General features: G+C 43.6%; 2 protein-coding genes and 1 non-coding gene across 3 annotated transcripts; 1 reads left to right on the forward strand and 2 right to left on the reverse strand.

The window, feature by feature from the left end:
* Positions 1-497: 497 nt before the first annotated feature.
* dpp3 (dipeptidyl-peptidase 3) lies at positions 498-8,503 on the reverse strand. The gene is made up of 19 exons (XM_041052125.1): positions 8,448-8,503; positions 7,351-7,509; positions 7,054-7,198; positions 6,823-6,912; positions 6,376-6,513; positions 6,104-6,178; positions 5,854-5,944; positions 5,507-5,637; positions 5,036-5,166; positions 4,647-4,705; positions 3,687-3,881; positions 3,449-3,561; positions 3,260-3,352; positions 2,998-3,060; positions 2,772-2,896; positions 2,488-2,608; positions 1,940-2,119; positions 1,507-1,669; positions 498-925 (listed from the first exon to the last, which is right to left on the reverse strand). Exons 2-19 carry the CDS (start codon positions 7,473-7,475, stop codon positions 783-785), a joined length of 2,181 nt encoding a protein of 726 aa, XP_040908059.1. The 5' UTR covers positions 7,476-7,509; positions 8,448-8,503; the 3' UTR covers positions 498-782.
* A 258-nt stretch (positions 8,504-8,761) lies between these two features.
* trnas-gcu lies at positions 8,762-8,843 on the forward strand. The gene has a single exon. It is a non-coding gene; the product is annotated as a tRNA-Ser (tRNA).
* A 671-nt stretch (positions 8,844-9,514) lies between these two features.
* On the reverse strand, positions 9,515-13,865 carry LOC121190269 (endosialin-like). The gene is made up of 2 exons (XM_041050861.1): positions 12,807-13,865; positions 9,515-11,472 (listed from the first exon to the last, which is right to left on the reverse strand). The coding sequence occupies exons 1-2, from the start codon at positions 13,237-13,239 to the stop codon at positions 9,737-9,739; spliced, it is 2,169 nt and encodes a 722-aa protein (XP_040906795.1). The 5' UTR covers positions 13,240-13,865; the 3' UTR covers positions 9,515-9,736.
* Positions 13,866-16,913: the final 3,048 nt, after the last annotated feature.

The raw sequence follows: 16,913 nt of genomic DNA on the forward strand, positions 1-16,913 counted from the left end.
GTGCAGATTCAACACCACATTTCTTCAGAGTTTTTTTTTTGTTTGTTTTTTTAGGCTTTTGAGATACGGCAATATTTTATACAGTCAAGTAATCTGTTACTTCTTTATGCAGTTAGCATTAAGCTGTTTTAAGCTTTCAAACGGTCATCAACACTAAGGCTGGACAATCGTTGACCTTAAGGGACGAGCTGTAAAGATGGAATTTCAAAAGTCGACTATAAAATTTCGAGTACAGACAAAACATTTCACAGTGAATATTTTGCGAAGATTTGTGAAGCCAATTCTTGACCATGCCATGATTAAAAAGTGAAAACTACCTACATTAACTTACATAGGTCTTTATACCCAGGAAGCATTTTAACTGTAAGACAGCACTGGTTTAATGGAGAGTTCTCAATACTTCTCTTTAGAAAAATATGTTTCCCTAATGCATCTACTAGTGTGATGGTGTTGTTGATGGTGTTGTTCTAATCAGCTTATTTATTTGTATTTGATCCAGTTATCAAAGACAGATCTGATATGTTCAGAATCTGAGTTGTGGCGGGAAAAACTGTGGCTGGTGTCTTTGGCAGTTCTGTTCTTGTTCTATGGCTTTATTTGAAGTATGAACCTTTTCAGAAGTGTCCTCCTGAAGGATCTGAATCACGTTGTGGTTTTACACGTTTTAACATCCATTAAGTATCACGTTGATATCACGCATGGTTAAAAGGGAAAAAAAAAAAAAAAAAAAAAACCTATCTGATTTCAGCTGGTATTTTTGAAGCCTACGGAGCAGATGTCCATCAACACCAGCAGTGGGCGTCTCTTTTGCTCAGGTCCAGAAGCTCGGCCTCCAGCTGCTCTGCATCTTCTTGGAAGCGCTCAGTGAAGGAGGTAATCAAACCTGCCGCGCTGCCTTCATATTCCACCAGCTCCACATTGTCCCCTGAAAACCACACACAAACTGGATAATTAACTCAAGAGGTTACAATTTCTGCTACCCATGTAAACAATCTCAATCTGTAACTACAACATTTTGAATAGTAAAATATCTTCAATGCTATTTAGTGCTATCAGTTAACATAGCTAGGTATGTATTGAAACAGTGCTACTATAAGCCTACTTCAGAGGATACAAAAAAGTGACACCACTGAGAACTGGGGTGATTCAGGGGGTAGGAAGGGCTGAGTTATGCTAGAAATTATGCTATGTTTGTATGATGTGTTATTCAGACTACATTTACAGGAAAACGGCCACATCCTAAAGACAGGGTCACATTTCCTTTCTGTACAGCAAATTTTCATCACACTTGCCCCTGAGAGAGGACGTGATGTCAGTATTTTTCACAAAACAGAATCAGCTGGACAAATGAATTCACAGTAAATTATTGAATGTGCTGCAGTGTAAACCACAATAATGCTGATGGTGCAAGTAAAACAGCATAAAGACAAGTGTATGCATTTCTGTGTGTGAATCTGTGTTAACGAATGTGAGCAAACCCCCTGAGCAACAGATAAAGGTACAGACCATTGATTTTGGTGTTGGCCTGGACAAACATCTTTCGGGCTTCCTTCCTCAGCAGCACCGTCTCCCGGAGACGCAAGAAGTTGTGAGCACCACTGTCACTGACAGTGGAGTAACCGTCATAGAGAGCTCGACCTCCTTCCACATCCGCTGTTGACTTTAAGACCTACAACAAGGTGTGACCATGTAAACATTTGCATGTAGTAGTGCAACTGACAATTATTTTTATTAATGATTAATTTGCATATTTTTTCCTGATTAAACCAAGACCGTTTGGTCTCTAAAACAACGGAAAATAGTAAATATGGCCATCACAAAGCCCATGTTGACAATCATCTGAATGATCAGTGGTTTATTAGTGCAATTAAGCTGCTGTACATATCCATTTTTTTTTTTTTATTCTTCTGTCTGTAAAACTGGAAAATTATGGATCTACCTGCAGTTTACAGAGGAACCTGTGGATGGCGTTCTTGCCCACAGTGTGGATCTTGCTTCGGTCCAGTGTGATTCTAGCGTCTGGCTTGCCGTCCTGTCCCGTCACTTCCTCCAGGCCCACCAGGCCCTCCCCGGCCTCCAGCAGGACACGCAGGATCACGAAACGAGCCTGCATGTGAGCCTGATGCAGACAGACACACAAGCCCATGTGACATACACTGTATACACCTCCTGACACTCGTGTTAACATTCAGACAGACTTACTATAAGCAGAATTATAAAACAACACAGACACATCGAACTGAGCCAGTCAGGTTGTAAGAAACACATGGTTAAAGGTCTGTAATTTGACTTGTCTTATAAACACTGTTCGCCCAACACTATGTATCTCCAAGTTCTATATACAGTGAAGGAATCTTATGATTCATTATTACATCTTACAAGCCTTTAAGTGTAATTCTTAGGAGTTTGATAAACACAGGCACTGTCTGAGTAAAGAGTGGGACAGACAGCATAGTATGGAGAGAAGTGAGTGAGCAGACAGATTACCTGTCTCCAGCTCTTGCTCTCAGGTGTGTAGAACTCCAGGCCCAACAGTCCAGCTCTGACCATACTGAGCCAGTTGATGTACACCACATCCTCAGCATCCTGGCCTTCATGGCCGAAAATACTGGAACACAGACACAGACACACACAGTAGTGTATTTTTAAGTATTATAACTTAAAGCCATTTCATAGGATGTTTAAGTTAAATTAATGTAATGTAATGTAAATCTATGTCACATTCACAGAGATACAGAATGAGTACAGGTAACAGGCAATGCATGACATACCTGAGCACTTGCTTGCTGAGACACAGATAGAGTCCGACACACTCAGCGCGGCATTCTTCGTAAGAGGAGGCGATCGTGGAGAACTTACTGTCCCACGTCTCACTGCCCCGATACCAACTGGATACCTGAAAGATACACTCACATCTTCAATCACTGCATCTCTTGTTCACCAGCTGGATGCAGAGTTAAAAGACGGCATGACTTGTGTACACACAAACAAACTCACCGGTTCTCCAGTCTCTGGGTTAATCACCTTGCTCTGATCAAAGTTGAACTTGCCCTTGTCATCCTGCAGGGAAAGACAGAGGACACAGGTCAGTGGACTTTGTTTTCGCTCAGTAGACAGTGTCAGCAGCACAACATCAAGGCAGGCATAACATTACACAATAAACTATAATCACAATATGCTAATACACTGCAGAGCTGCATGTATCATAAAGCAAGTTGCAAAATATGTTACAATACATACTACAATATGTTTGACTGACCTGGACAAACAGCTTGCCGCTTCCATGCCCCAGCAGCTCATGAAGACCCACCTGCACCTCGAATGATGGACCCTTCCACTTGATGAACAAATCCTAGAGCAAAAATGCACAAACACGCATGTGAACGTGTAATTATGGGAGTTTGTGAAAAGCTGGTGTGCAAGAAAACCAGGTGGCTGCATGCGTTACCTTGTCGTCCTCCTCCAGGAAGGTGAGTTTTTCTTTTTGTGTAGCATAGGCTACAGCCAGCACATTGCCTAGTGACACGTTTTTAAAGCCCTCTGACTGTCTGATGTCATCGTCTGTACACAAAAACACACAAATCAATGCACAAAACATTCAAAACTTAAAATCAACTGAGCAGTCCAAACTTGTTGCTATTCAACAGTGTCACTGTGGTTTAACTTCTTCTTCTCAGCACACGTACAGTTGGGGATGTTGATGCCAGCTGGTATGCCACTCCCGGCAAAGGTGAGAACGTCCAGCGAGGTGAAGTCAGGTTTAAGGAAAGTGTCCTTCTCAAACTCCCTAGGCCAAGGCAGCTCGGGAAGCAAGACTTCTGCTGAGCTCACTAGCTTGGCAAAACGTTCGCTCATGGCCTTGTTAACAACCGCAACAAAACCTAGAGGTGACACCACAAGACTGGAGTTAAGAGGTGATTAGACAGCGAAAAACAAAAACTATAACAATGAATACTCTCAAAGAAAAATTGTTCTGTCCATTAGATAAATAAAACGAAAACTCTTTGGGAAGGCCTCCAAGCTCTGCTCATCACTTGGCTAATGCCATCCCTATAGGAAAGCGTGGAGGTGGCAGCATCATGCTGTGGTGGGGGGGGGCCTCTCAGCAGCAGCAACAGGGAGGCATGAATGCAGCCAAATACAGAGAAGTCCTTATGGAAAACCTGCTCCAGACTGTGAGGCAATAGTTCAGCTTTCAGCACGACAATAACCCGAAGCAAGCAGCCAAGACAGCGCTGGAGTGGCTTTGAGACAAGTTTCTGACTGTCCTTCAGTGGCCCAGCCCAAAGCCTAGATTTAAACCCAGCAGTACATCTGTGCAGAGACCTGAACATGGCAGTTCGCAGACTCTTCCCATCCAGTATGACGAGGCTTGAGAGGCTCTGCCAGGAAAAATGAGATAAACTACCCAAATCCAGGTGTGCAAAGCTTGTAGAGACTAACCCAAGAGGACTTGAAGTTGTAATTGTTGCCACAGGGGCTTCTACGAAATACTGAATTTAAGGTTCTGAAATTTTTTTTTATAAATGACAAATTTTTGTTTTTAATTTTTGACAAATTTGCAAAAAAACTCTAAAAACATGTTTTACTGCACCGCAATAAAACCTGGAGAGCCCCAAAGTGTTATTGATTGTCATGGTAGTTACCTTCAAACTCTCCTCTGGAGCCAAATGGGTCTCTGTAGCTCTCTATGAAACCTATATAACTGAGAGAAGGAGAGAGGGAGGAGGGAGTGAAAGAGTAATGAGGAAAGACAAGGAAAGGTTTTGGTGATTCATACAATAGAGTTGTATTAAAACAGCCAGTGCAAAGGTCAGAATGAATCTGATAAGGGAGGTGTATTTACACTAGATCAATGAGGAAGCAAAAGGTTGGCATGATTTTATATCACATGAACAGGTCTTTCAAGTTTTGAGTTCAGTGGTTTGATTTTCAAAAATATGTTTGGAATTAAGCAGGTACTGGATAATGGAGCAACCTTCATGGTGGAAAGTTAATATATCAAGTAGATTTCACTGTGGTTCAGTGGGCTCACCTCTCAACAATTGGTCCTTTGTCTTTGATCCAGTAGCGCGAGCCCTCTTTATGGGCTTCAATCGAGCCAAGGGTGAAGCTGCGTCTGTACTCTTCAAGCATCTTTCTCTGGTTCTCATTGGCAGCGTAGGCCTGTGTCAGTCATTTGGAAACAGAACAAGAATTTCAAAAGTGGAATGGTGGCAGAAAAATTATTTTGAGGTTATTATTCACTCCTACACCCCCAAAGAATTCGACTATCTTTGTGTTCTCACCTCCTCTTCCTATTATTGTTTTGCCAAAGTGTTTCAAGTTGAATTTTGGCATTGTTTCTAATCTTGGTTCTCCATCCCTCTGCTACCACGTTCAGAAATCTTACTGATGCTCCAAAATACAACCACAACTTACTGTAAGTTACAACAACTGCTTGACATCTGGGAAAATATAGACCAAAGATAGACTACATTCCCAGTGGTATTCCTTTCTCTCTCACCTGAGCTTGTTGGAGATAATAGCAGACCTTCTCCATTAGAGTAGCATAGTCTCCCCTCTTCACAGTGAACTCCTTGTCTTCAAAGTTGAAGCTGCCGCAGCATGACTCACATTCCCCGTCCACAGCACAATCTGTGAATAAGTAGTGCATACTTTTTTTTTTTAAACCACTGACTGTGAAGCATCATCAACAACTTTAATTACAAAAACCCATTTCACCACACTGATTTGTCAGTAATCATTATGTATTTTAGGCCACAAGCTACAGTGTCTTTAGTGCAACGTGAGGAGTGAAGCATGGTTGGTGAATGTTGTAAATGTTTATAAATATTATTCTGCAGTTCTGACCTTTCTGCACAGCTGAAGCCAAGCGCACCTCATAGCATGGTTTCCCTCCACTGTCCCTCTTAAACAGACGGGTGTTGTAAGCTGACAGTTTCTAGAGACACACCACAAGAACACAGTTGAGAACGAGCCAAATCAGAATGAAATATACATGAAGGAATGAGAAAAGACGTTAAAAAGTTATAGGCTACGGGAGAAATGGACAAGACTGATTGAAATAAAAGTATTCGTTCAGGGTTTTAATTCAGCTTACTTTTGAGTCAAGGAACTTCTGAGCCAGCTCAGCATCCTCCAGACAGCAGTTTCCTGAGAAGTAGGTGGTAATTCCCTAAAGAAAGGAACAGAAAAAATACTTTCATGAGCCATGCATTTTCTTATAGGGGTCACAGTGGCAAGGGTGTCACCTGTCATGCCCCTGGAAGGCTTTTTGAGTTAAAACAGACACACTTGGCAACTGGGTAGATCTTTCATTAAATATTAACAGTTCTGGTCCAAGCTGGTTTGAACTGTGCAATGAACTCCCACCTTATCGCCCAGCCCCAGCTGTTTCTGTCTGTCTTCCAGGGAGTAGAGAAGACACGAGCAGCTGTCCCACAGAGCCTCCATCTCAGTGGGCTGCTCCTGAAAAGCCTGGCTGGCCCTCACCAGAGTTTTCAGCTTGTCCTAGGTGGACATACCATAGATGCAGAGAGCTTAAAAATATATCACAGCAGCAGTAAAGAAGGGTTACAGATCATAAACACCTTTTAATACACTAACACGCTATTGTATTCAGTACACTGACATACAGACATATATTTGTGTTAGAGAAGTGTTGATGCATTTCTGAGCAAACTCTTGAGAAGTTTAATGGTGTTGTCTTAGTATCAGACTGTATTCAATTGTACAGGTGCTCACTGTGTCCTCCCTGTGTACAACTGTTCATAAAGCAGCAGAAGTGGATTTCACACCTGACACAGCAGGCCTCCTTACCTTGGGCAGGTTTGGAATAAACTTGGTGTCTCCGAAAGACTTGTAGTTTCCCATGTTGGCATACACACCTGCTGCATACACCAAAAAGGCCTAAGAAGCACACACAAGAAAAAAAATAGGATAAACATTATTTTCACCAAGTCTGTGGCATAACAAACACCTTTACATATGTTTGTATTTGTTTGTTGATGAAAGGCAGCACAAACAACCACAGACTATAGGACTGTGTACCTGGTACTCCTCAGAGCTCAGTCCAGCATCCGTGGCGACCTGTGCCAGCTGTAAAGGCGTCTGCTTCCTGAAAATTCTCTGCAGCAAGACAAAGATGTCTGCCGACTCGGGGGATGTCTGCAGCAGCACTGCCAGACCACCGTACCTAAGACAGCCAAAGTTTTTTTTAGTCATCAGGGTTTCAGTTCTTCAATAAACTAAACAGGTGACATTTAACTTTTAACAGTCATGAATCCATTTAGGACCTCGATTGATTTCTTGATTTCAACTGTGTTAACTTGAGCTTCAGTAACGTACCAGGCAGCCCGTGACAGGTAGTGGGCGTACATCTTCTCCTGAGGTGAAAGCAAACGAAAGGCCTCACCACAGTCAAGTGCAGAGATACCAATGTCATTTGGGAGGTAGTACTGAGAATCGACCATCTTTAGTCTGAGGCTCAACACTGATGATAAGGAACTGAATTAAGAGTGGGGAGGAGAACAGGTGTAAGAGAAAAGAATCAGAGTGGGAGGAATAAATAAGTAGAAGAAAGGAAGTGTAAATGGGATGAGAAAGAAATGTAAAAAAAAAAAAAACAAAGAACAGTGTAGGAGAAAAAGATAAAACAAGAAATTTAGAATCAACCAACTTGGCTTTTTGTTTTTTTTTTGATGATATGATTTCTAAAGAAGTACAGTATATAGTTATATAATAGTTAAAGCACAAATGTTGATTTGTTAATGGATTCAGCTGTTTCTTATGGTTTCGTATTTCTTAAGATACTTGATAGCTCTAAAGGAGCAGAAGAGGAAACTAGTGACTTAAGTTGTGATACTGTTACAGTATAATGAGGTAGGTTTACAGGTTAAGTTAAGCTTGGGACGCAGGCAACTGTAAAATATCTACAAATAGCTTATTCAAATTACATTCATAAAAGCTGCTGATCCCTGAACTTTGACCTATCATAACTGACCGTAGCACAGATTTAAGAGGAACCAGTTAGTGAACAGTAACTCACTGAAGCCACTTTTCTGTTTCACTTTACATTAATACCAAAAACTGGCTAAAGTTAGTTAAAGAAACCCATATGCCGAAAGTAACGCGTTCGTATGTCCCTTTAAAATGGTGAATCTACTAACAGCAAGGCAACACTAAAACCGCATAATAAAATAAATTCTGAAAAAACGTTTAGACTCCAGGCTACTGCAAACAGCTAACTCAACGGTAACGTTAGCTCCTAGCGTGCATGCTAAGCCGGCTGCTGAGTGCTTGGATGCTTTAAACACACTGCCACAACTTCTGCAAGCAAAACGCTGGCCGGCAAATACTATGCGCCCCATTTCTGTACATGTTTAGCTACTATGCAATGCATTTCCACTGGTATAAAATTGGCAATCAATTCTACAGCTCGTTACCGTATTTTGTTCAAACAGCTCCTGCGAACGTCAAATTGCAGTCTCACGCTGTTCACTTCCTGTATTCATTCAACGTTAAACCCGCCCCTCAACCAATCAAAGCTGTTGTTTTGTAATTGATAAAAAGAAATTAACCGGTGCAATCACCGGACTCGATGGGCTTCACAGCGGATTTTCTGACTCAAGAGTAAATGTAAAATCCACGATCTCTAACATAGGCGCCGTAGACAGTAAATCCACACACAGAAGAGCAGACAAAAAAACGTCTGGTAAGCTCAGATAATTACCGAGTCCTTGAAGAAAAGAGGCCACATGACGAGGTGGCCGAGTGGTTAAGGCGATGGACTGCTAATCCATTGTGCTCTGCACGCGTGGGTTCGAATCCCATCCTCGTCGGATTCCTTTTCCACAAATGTACACATCTTACTATCCTCCAGCTTTGATACACACTGTACTTTCGTAATAAATGAGGGAGAGGGGCCATATCACACTAACAACCCCAGAAACCTGGTGGTGCCAGCTAACATGAACTTTAAGTCCCGTGTAGTCTGAACTGTCTCCTCCCCCTTCTTCCTCTATCTCTTCCTCTTTGGAGTTTAGAGGCAGCCGACGTACTCGGTGTTGCATTTCTGCCATCTTCTGGAGTTAGTCAACCCCTACAGTGTTGTCTCTCTTCTGTACATTGTGACCCCAGGGCCTTGTATTTTTACTCCTGAATGAGTTGCCATGATTTCCAAGGTTTCGTTTCTAAAGTCTTTGCTATTACTAGAAGCTCCTAACTGAAGACTAGGAGGAGGAGAAGGAGTCACTACAGACCAGACTCTTCTAACACCATGATAATGGTGTACAACTCTCCCTCTTTTTTTATTCTTATTGAAAGTGAAAATTTGGTTTAGGAAAATCACCAGTCTTAAATTTGTGTTTTTACACATATGGAACCATAAAACCATAACCACACATTCTTTCCACACACACTTTCATTTGTTCATTGCATTGGTTAGACAGAATTTTCTTTTATTACCTAGACAGGCTTACAAACCACACAGTATTTCATCAGTTTATTGGTTTTATTGAATTTTAAAAACATGATGAGGGAGTGAATTATTTACAAAGAGTTTGCAGCAGAAAGTATTAAGTTTTCCTTGATGAGGGGGAGAGCCAGTCAGCTGTACTACATCCAAATAGTTCCAGTGACCAGTCTTGCACCACAAGAGAAATGTTAACAGACATCTGGACATTCAACACATCTGTTTATGTGGCGTGCACCTGCATTTGTTAATTTTTAGGGTTCATGCTTGGGTTTTGCCGACCCTCCTGTCAGGAGGCGTTGTAGGGAGTATCCAGCGATAGCAGTCTGAGAAGCTCAGGCTTTTGTCCACAGCACAGCTGGTGCAGTAGACGATCCCCAGAGCCAGCATCACAACAAGGAACACACACAGAGGCACCAGCAGGGCCACCAGTAGCCAGCTCTTATCGTGTTTCTGTTTACCTGCAGCAGACCCAGCTCCTGCCTCCGCAGTGCCATTGACATTCTCTGTACTATCCACCTTAGATCCCTTCCCTTCCTCAGGCCCATTTGCAGTTTCAACTCCAACCCCACCGCCAGCTTTCTTACCTCCTGTCTTAGCCTCATTATCAATTTCGTTGCCTGTGTTGTATTTTTGTGTTGGGGAAGGGGCTGTTGGATATTGCTTTGGTGACAGGTCATCCCATTGGTTCAGGTGATTGTCTCTTCCGTGAGCCATGTCAGGAGATAGTACCTCAGTGGCTTCTGTGAGCCAGTCAACATCAAAGTTTGTGTCAGCTTCAAAGTTCGGGTCAGGGGTGAAGGAGGTGAGCCAGGGCATGTCAAGGTTAGGGTCCATATTAGGTTTGTGAGCTGAGTCGCTGGGGTCAGGGGTCAGAGTGGAATATTCTTCATCATCTGGCGACGGCTGGCACGTAAGTCCATCTGCCTGCAGGTCATAGCCATTGTCACAGAAACACTGGTAACCACCCACATAATTCAGACACTGCTGCTGGCAGGGCGACTCCCCCACGCACTCATCTACATCTACGCACTTTCCTTCACTGCCCAACTTGTAACCGGGGTTGCACAAGCATGTGAAGGACCCCACAGTGTTTTCACAAGTGCCTTCACAGGTGCCCTCATCGAGGCACTCATCGACGTCCACACACTCACCCTCATCATCCGGCTGGTACCCAGTGTGGCAGGTGCAGTGGAAGGTGCCTGGGATGTTGACACAGAGTTGAGGGCATGGTTGCTGTTGACATTCGTCTACATCAGAACATCTGCGGCCATCTGGGCCCATTTGATAGCCTGGCGGACAAGTGCAGCGGGTTCCCCGGGGTGTCTGCACACAACTGTACTCACATCCCATTTCCACACAGACATCATCGATGTGGGGCTGGTCAGTGGGGCCGGCGGAGTCGGAGGATAATTCAGGGGGGTCGGTTTGGCTGAGAGGGTCAGGCTTGCAGCTGTACCCATCTTCATCTATCGTAAAGCCCTCAGAGCAGTAACAGTAATAGTCTGTGTCTGTGTTCTGGCAGAAGTGTTCACATCCATGGTCCCCGCTACACCAGTCCTGGTTCTGTGGAGCTGTACTGGAAGAGCAGAGTGGGGCATCCCTAGACCACCCCACAGTCTCATCATCTCGCTCCATGCACAGAACAGTCTGCTCAGCATCATTGTCTGGGTTCAAGGTGTCTGCAGGACATGGTAGAACAGCTACAGAGCCATAGGGCACATGAGTCAGCAGGGTACTGACAAGATGGAACGGAGTGGTGTAAACAGCTGGACCTCTACCCTCGTCCTCCAGTGGTGGACACATTCCTTTGTAGTTGTACTGGCAAACGTATCCATCCAATGGCAGCGCGCAGGAGCCATCCAGCCACCGGAAGTTGTCGCTACTCTCACGTCCATTCTCCGAAGTGTGGACAGTCATGGCTACACAGCGAGGGGCCGCACAAGTTCCAGGGGTGTCTTCACGGAGCCAGTTGGTGAACTGGCCATCCTGGTCTCCTGTTGGAAAATAAAGACAAGGACAAGGTCAGTAAAAGTGAAAAGTCCCTCTTTTTCTGAGCTCTGACATATTTAATTTGTTCATTCTTATTGTAGTGTGTAATTGTGTGTTGGGTGTGTAGTAGTATGCACCACTGCCCAACACTTTTGATATTACCACTAGGACTCACTAAAGTCTGAAAATTTCAAATCCTGCACATATGGGCTTTACAATGGTCACTATTTTGAATCAATAATACTCTGATTGCTTCCACTGGTGAGGGTAGGGTAATGCCCTCCACCGAAATGGGGAGTTTTGCCTGTTTGTAGCTTGCTATCAAGCAGGCAGTAGTAATATATGTCAAAGGAGTTTATTTATTTTCACAGACTTACACTACAGTTGTACTAGCTCCTCTATAAAACACTCAAGACTCACAACGTAAGGCTGGCTTTACCATATTCACATGGGTTTCCAGTTGTACAGTTGCTATAGGTGTAGAATTGCTTTTTTTTTTTTTTTTTTTTAACTTTTGGCCGGCTATAGTATGCATGGAATGTAGGCCACACAGTAAACACTACACTTTTGGCAACAAAGTGAACTGATCTCTATTGTTGTTCACTGTGTTAACACACTTGACCAACAAAACCCACAATGGTCTTAGTGACATATATCAAGACCCTGGGTAAATAAAACCAAATCTATACGCATGGCTAGCTACCACTGAAGATAATTGTGGGTTTTTTGGTGATTTGAGTAAATTAATCCTTTAAATGGTGACAGAGGGAAAAGAACAAGTACGCTGGCCACAACTCAACAAAATTTAATGTCTTTTCTAATTGGAGACAGAGGCAGACAAGTTGAGTGCTAAAAAAACATCTGGGTTTTAATGGGTGAAGTTTGTGTAATGTCTAAATCAGGTTGGAGGATAGCAGTGAGGTCAAAAGGGGGTTGAACTTCCCCTGTCGCGCCAGCTCTGTCTCTGTGAAACAAAAGTAGTTAATGTAATAACCAGCCTCCAGTGCGGAGCTCTGGGGACTGGCCCGGGTACCATTGTCTGACAGACAGTTTTGGCTAGAAACAGTGCCAGAACCAATTTAGTCCAGAAGGTAATTAACTAACTACTGAATTTCTGACCAGATTTACCCTCATGCTGGCCCGCAGATTTTCCATTAGGTCACAGTCAGAGACTTGGGAAGTTTAAATGCTTAATTGTATGAAAAAAATGTACCATTACTCATTTTCTCTATTTTGGGGACATTTCATCTGAGCTCACTTATTAAAATGGCTTATATGGTGATGAAGGTCAATATTAGGAACAGGAACAGGGTCAAATATCAAAAAGGTGAGACTTTGCCTGTGACCCAGACGAATCCTCTGAGTGGTCGGGTGGATGAACACTGGCGTGGAGGTCGGTGCAGCCCAATCCAAAGGCGAAGCCTCAACCTGGTCCCCTGTGCCTCGATGGCCGACAGCAACTCATGGACCACACCCGCTGCCTCGTGGGTATGCATCGTTGCCAGGGTCCCACCTCGCTCCCGGCAGCTCCGCCCTGCCTCCCTGAAGGTTCTCTTCTGCAGGAAGACAGTGTAACATCCCTCCTGGTGGCAGAGTGCATCTCTCTCCGCTAGCTGAGCCTTGACTGCTGGCTCTCCGTCGGTCTCCCTCAGCCTTTGAGCTTGGCTTCCAGGAGCCAGACAGACCGTCAGCAGCCACAGGACACACAAGAGACTCATGCTGCTGCAGCTGCTACTGCTCCTGATGGTGTTTTGCATCCTCCACCAAGACATGAAGTTTAAACTAGGCCAACATTCAAATTAGTTTCCCAAACTTACTGTTAAAATAAATAACCTAATAAAGGAAGTTAACTATCTTTTCTGACCTCCTTTTCAAACAAACCTGAAGCAATTTCACCCACTTCAATTAAATAAAAAAAACTTCAATTAGCCACCCCAACTTCTTCTGTTCTGATTGTATATTTAAATAAATAATCTAATCTAATTCAATTTTTTCTTCAAAGTAATCTGAGGGAGATAAGTCCAAAACTGACATCTGATTCCCTTAATTTACCTAGGATTGCCCAAGCCTTTAGACAAATAGCCCTACAGTGCAGAATCAGTAAAACTCCATTCATTAGCAAACTGTCAGTACTGCAGCCACAGTGAAACAGATTTAATCAGATACTATATAAAATTAACAGAAACCAATGCAGTCCAATGGAATCCCCTAGAAAGTCCAGTCGAGCCCAGAAAAGTCCAAAATAAAGTCCAGTGGAGTTTCAGTACAGTCCAGAGTTCAAAACTGTTGAATGGAAGAATCTGCTCTTCAGTTAAGTCCAAAAGAGTTAAATAGAGTCCATGATGAATGAGATGAATTTCAGGGACAAAAGCCTTCTCCTGTGTCTGATCGAGCTGGGGCTTTCTCGCCTCTGCAAAGCTGGCTTTCTGACTGAACCTCAGAAGGAGAGAAAGATGGGGGAGGGTGGAGGGGGGGGGGGGGGGGCTACGTAGAGGAAAAAGAATTGTGTGTTTTTGGAAGAGGGGGCTGGTAAAGTGTGTGAGTGTATAAGGGAAGGCTGGAGGGGTTGAGGGGTTGGTGGTGGTGGTGTTGGGGGGGGGTTTTCATAACCCTCAGAGAGTTATGAAAACCATACGGCACCATTCTGTCCCCCCTTCTTGCCTATGGCTTCAGACACACACACACAGAGAGCCCTGAGGTTGTGCATGCTGCACAGCATCCACAGGAGTGGAAAGTGTTTGTCAGCTCTGTGAGATGCAAAGATTGCCCCCCCCTTCTTCTTCTCCTCTCCTTTTTCTCCTCCATCTTCTTCTCTGTCGTTTTCTTGCCTCACTGTTTTTTTGTCTCTTTTATTTTTTATCTCATTCTTTCTTTATCTCTGTCTTTAGATCACAGTTCACAGTCTGCTTTCTGTTTTTTTCAGGCCCCCTATTTTTGTGTCTTTCTACCAAGTCTATACCAGCTGGAAGTTTTTACAGCCCAATGGAAACATTTGAGTGTGGAACAGAAATACCTGCTGGACCATGCATAAATGTGCGTGTGTGTTTGTGTTAGTAAGTTCACATACATTTACACTGTTATACAATATCTTTATACAGGCACAGATGTCTAATTGTATGCATAAGTGTTCTTCAGTGTGTGTGTGTGTGTGTGTGGCTACCACTCGGGGGCATGTGGAGGAGAGGAAACAGGAAATGCCAGATGTGCATCAGCCTGACCTCTCAGTAGCTGGGGAGCAGGGGTGTAGACCAGGGGTACCTCCACTGGCGTCACATGATCTGTACGGCATGGATGGCAAAGTCAAAGGCTGAGTTTGGATTTTCCAAAGAAAAATATGATCTTTTTTTGCCTTCTGTGTAACTATGCAGCGAACAGAGCCAAAGAATATGAAATAAAATGATATGAGGGTTCAAACCCTGACAGGATTGTTACAGATTTGAAGCTGCTGGGTGAAAAACAACTGGGCAAGAGACTGTAAATTAAGGTCTACCACAGGCAAACAAGCTGAATTGTTGAACAATCCAAGCAACAGAAGCGGAAAAGTGCTTGGGCAAACAATAGAACTTCACATCAATGCTCATGACATTTTCAGAGTGTAACCCTGCTACTGCACAATTGAGGCAGCTTAATGTCATTATAGTGCGCTGCAAAGTTTCTCTAAACCTAGTGTGGAATGCCTGTTCAATACAACCTTGAAATGACAGCAAACTTTTACCCTCCATAGCCTCTTAACACAGGATGATGAGATGGAAAAGTCATGCTGCACGTGTAGTTGAATCAGTCATCAGCCACAGCCACAGACAGTGTGTGTCCAAACCTGTGTTCTCTCTGTGTACAGCAGATGAGTCGGCTGGCTGTGGCGTGCTGGTTTTGGCAAACAGAATACATACAGTCTAACTATTCAGCAGTTGTTTCCAGTTATGTAACAACTATCAGAATCAGAGGGAGAACAAACACAAAACCTCAGGATCCCGGAGAACCTACAGAGCCTTTCGGTCTTGTTCCCCACCTCCTTCTCCTCCTCCTCCTCCACATCCCTCATCCGCCTCTGGTCTTCTTTTGCTTTTCTTTTTCTTGGACTACCCCCATCCTCCTTTTTCCCCTTTCTTAGTATTCTTTCATCCCCCATGTCCCTCCTCTCTTTTCTTGCATCCTCTCACTCTCCTCCCTTTTCTTATCTCCTTGCTACTGCTCTCCCCCTCTTCTCTTTAAGACTCATTATTTGGGCTCCCAAGTCAGCAATCTCTTCCCCCAGAATCCCAGCTTTTACCCCAAACCTCCCACTCTTGGTCTGTTTATTCTATCATTCAGCCTGGTTAACCCTTCCTCCGGCTCAGACAGCCCCGCCTCCCAATGCACATTCCAGAAATGTAATTGATAGAACAGACAAAACCTCTCCTTTCCACAGTCCTGCACTCCCAATTCCCCCTTTTCACATTAATCTAGTTACAGTACCTTCAAGCTGCTCGATCTCCCAACCAAAAGTCTTCTAATGGAACACACAGATTTCTTGATTTTATATTCCCCACCTCCTAGGTCACAGACTACTTTCTACCTCCTTGACTCCTAGCCACTTGCCACATATCATTACTGGCTCTGATACATTCTCAACTTCTCGTTTCCAAGCAGCTGAACTGTACCTTCCAGCTCTAAAGCTTCTGGATTTCACTCCAACCACTAATTCTGTCTCTTAGTAGCTCAATAGCTGCTCTTGATTTGATGTTCTTTGGTGGTCATGAAAACTTTTGGTATCTGGATTGATAATACATTTTTTAGGCACTTTTCTGTCACTGAACATGTGACATGTATTTAACAAGACTAAGGGCTGGGTTGTGCTAGAAAATAACTAGTTTGTACAACGTGTTGTCCGACTATGTTGGAAAGCAAGTGTTTATGTGTGTATGAGTGGTCACGCTCAAAACCAGAGTAAAAAGCCAGCCATCACAGAGAGGCAGGAGATGCAGTAACCATTTAAATATAGAGTCTTTCCTGGAAAGTATTCAGTGTTGGACTTATTTGCACACACGAAAAGTGGCTAAAATAGTTGTGCAAAGGATGGAATAAGAGAACTTACCTCTATCGCCTGCACACCTGAACAATGTTTGTGTGATGTGGATGTGAATGTTGGATCGTTGGTTACAGACAATGCTGGACAAAGTATGTACAAGTGCAAAAACAAGACTAAGAGTCTGCAGACACACTAGCAGCTCTATGAGACTAGACACAGCGGGGCTTTGAGCTAAAATCGGAACAGCAGGACAAATCTGGGCCAGGAAAGTGAAAGAGAAACACTTGCCCCTCCCTGACTCTGACCTCGCTTTTCACTACTGGGGTGCCCCTAACACCTAAAAGATCAGACTGTGTTTGTACTGGGCAAGTTCCCGGTGTGAGCAGGAAGTTCCTGACAAAGCTAGCTTCAGTTGTTTTGTTTAAACAAATGTGTTAA

The sequence above is a fragment of the Toxotes jaculatrix genome, chromosome 12 (genome assembly GCF_017976425.1).
Source record: "Toxotes jaculatrix isolate fToxJac2 chromosome 12, fToxJac2.pri, whole genome shotgun sequence".
NCBI lineage: Eukaryota > Metazoa > Chordata > Actinopteri > Toxotidae > Toxotes > Toxotes jaculatrix.

What these genes read in the sequence shown, in the direction of transcription:
- dpp3 (XM_041052125.1), bottom strand. Translation starts at nt 7,475, where the DNA reads ATGGTCGATTCTCAGTACTACCTCCCAAATGACATTGGTATCTCTGCA. An exon ending in GGCTTCAGCTGTGCAGAAAG is followed by an intron (nt 5,638 to 5,853) that starts GTCAGAACTGCA and finishes ACTTATTCACAG; the next exon opens with ATTGTGCTGTGGACGGGGAA. An exon ending in ATTATCTCCAACAAGCTCAG is followed by an intron (nt 5,167 to 5,506) that starts GTGAGAGAGAAA and finishes TGACTGACACAG; the next exon opens with GCCTACGCTGCCAATGAGAA.
- LOC121190269 (XM_041050861.1), bottom strand. Translation starts at nt 13,239, where the DNA reads ATGTCTTGGTGGAGGATGCAAAACACCATCAGGAGCAGTAGCAGCTGC. An exon ending in AGGATTCGTCTGGGTCACAG is followed by an intron (nt 11,473 to 12,806) that starts GCAAAGTCTCAC and finishes ATTTTCCAACAG; the next exon opens with GAGACCAGGATGGCCAGTTC.